Genomic DNA, 1,533 nt, shown 5'->3' with positions numbered 1-1,533 from the left:
GTCTGTCTGTCTGTCTGTCTGTCTGTCTGTCTGTCTGTCTGTCTGTCTGTCTGTCAAGGCCAACTGAGAGGAAAACAACGTCCCAGAAAGACAGACGGAGGTACTCGATAAAAAAAAAAAAACAACAACCCTCCTCAGACTGGAATCGAACTCACGTGTTCGGTGAGAGACGCCAATCCGAGTAACTGATACACCACCGACGTTGCTCTGTTCTGTTGTCCTCTTTTCTAAGCTACTGTTGTTCTTCAGAGTTTTCGATATGAAATTATATATTTACTTATTTATTCATTTACATATCATTTTTATTCCACAAAAAATAAAGCGAACCCAACATCATATTATAGAAGTGAATGTCGGCAAAATGGCACAAGTACAATTTATGTTTAGTTTAAATACAGTTTAACGGCACTTGAAACACAAATAGTTCAAATAAGAAATAAGTTCCGAAGATCAGAGGTGTTATAAGAGAGTAACATACAAAGAAAAGGACAACAGGTATTTGAAAGGAAAGAAGCAGCAAACCACTTTATACCAGAGCACTAGCCAACCGCCCAAGTCATCGTACAAAGCTGCCATATGGCAACAATCAATCCTAAGTAGCCTGCTACAGTGCTCACCGACGACACGGCAAACACACGCACGTACAATATGTATTAATCACGCATTAATTGTCACAATTCACACACCGACACCACACGATACACGCATGCACGCGCACGCATACGCGCACGCATACGCGCACGCACACGCACACACACACACAGGCACACACACACACACACACACACACACACACACACACACAAACACGCACGCGCGCGCGCACGCACGTATTCCCAGAGTACTAACCAGTAACCACAATCCTCACACGGAATCATAAACAAACGCACACACACGCGCGCACGCACACACGCACGAACGCACGCATGTCATGCACGTAGTATTACCCAGGCATTTCCCACTCGGACCAGCATCAAGAAAACAATCAATTCCACGAAAAAACCCAACGACGGGGGGAAAATTCGGAAAAATTCCGGAGTTTGTCGAACAGCTCCTGCCGATAAAACACGAACGAACAGACCGACGACAACTAGCTAGCCTCCTTCTGTCGAATCCTGCCAGCTGTTGCGACGGAGGTGGTGATAGTGGTGGTGGTGGTGGTGGTGGTGGTGGTGGTGGTGTAGTAAGTAGTGTGTCGACGTAGTAGTTCCACAGGTGGTATAATCCGTGATTTCAGTCAGGCCGGAGAGAATAGAATTTTATGCGAGTTCGTGTACATATATTTGTCTGTTGTGCTTTGTTCCCGGGGACGTACGGTGGGCGGCGGCTGTTTATTTAGCCTCTCATTCACGTCGCTATCCCGAGAGTCCTCGCGGCCGATCGGGAGCGCGGCTCGCTTAATAATGCATCCACGAGACGTCACAATGAAGGCAGGCCAGGAAAAATCAAAGTCAGCCCAATCAATAGTCTCTCTCTCTCTCTCTCTCTCTCTCTCTCTCTCTCTCTCTCTCTCTCTCTCTCTCTCTCTGTCTC

At 46.9% G+C, this 1,533-nt stretch overlaps 1 protein-coding gene across 1 annotated transcript in view; it reads right to left on the bottom strand.

Annotated features, from left to right (window-relative positions):
• Positions 1-1,403, bottom strand: part of LOC101845212 (ecdysone-induced protein 75B) — a gene marked incomplete at its 3' end in the record, with an annotated part of 7,036 nt that extends 5,633 nt beyond the window's left edge. The window contains 1 exon segment of the mRNA XM_005112762.3: positions 948-1,403. Within this exon segment, the coding sequence (XP_005112819.2) occupies positions 948-955 (8 nt within the window).
• Between the last annotated feature and the right edge of the window lie 130 nt (positions 1,404-1,533).

This window comes from Aplysia californica, unplaced genomic scaffold (genome assembly GCF_000002075.1).
Source record: "Aplysia californica isolate F4 #8 unplaced genomic scaffold, AplCal3.0 scaffold01397, whole genome shotgun sequence".
In the NCBI taxonomy this organism is placed as follows: Eukaryota; Metazoa; Mollusca; class Gastropoda; order Aplysiida; family Aplysiidae; genus Aplysia; species Aplysia californica.
This window is presented reverse-complemented; position numbering and strand designations above follow the sequence as displayed.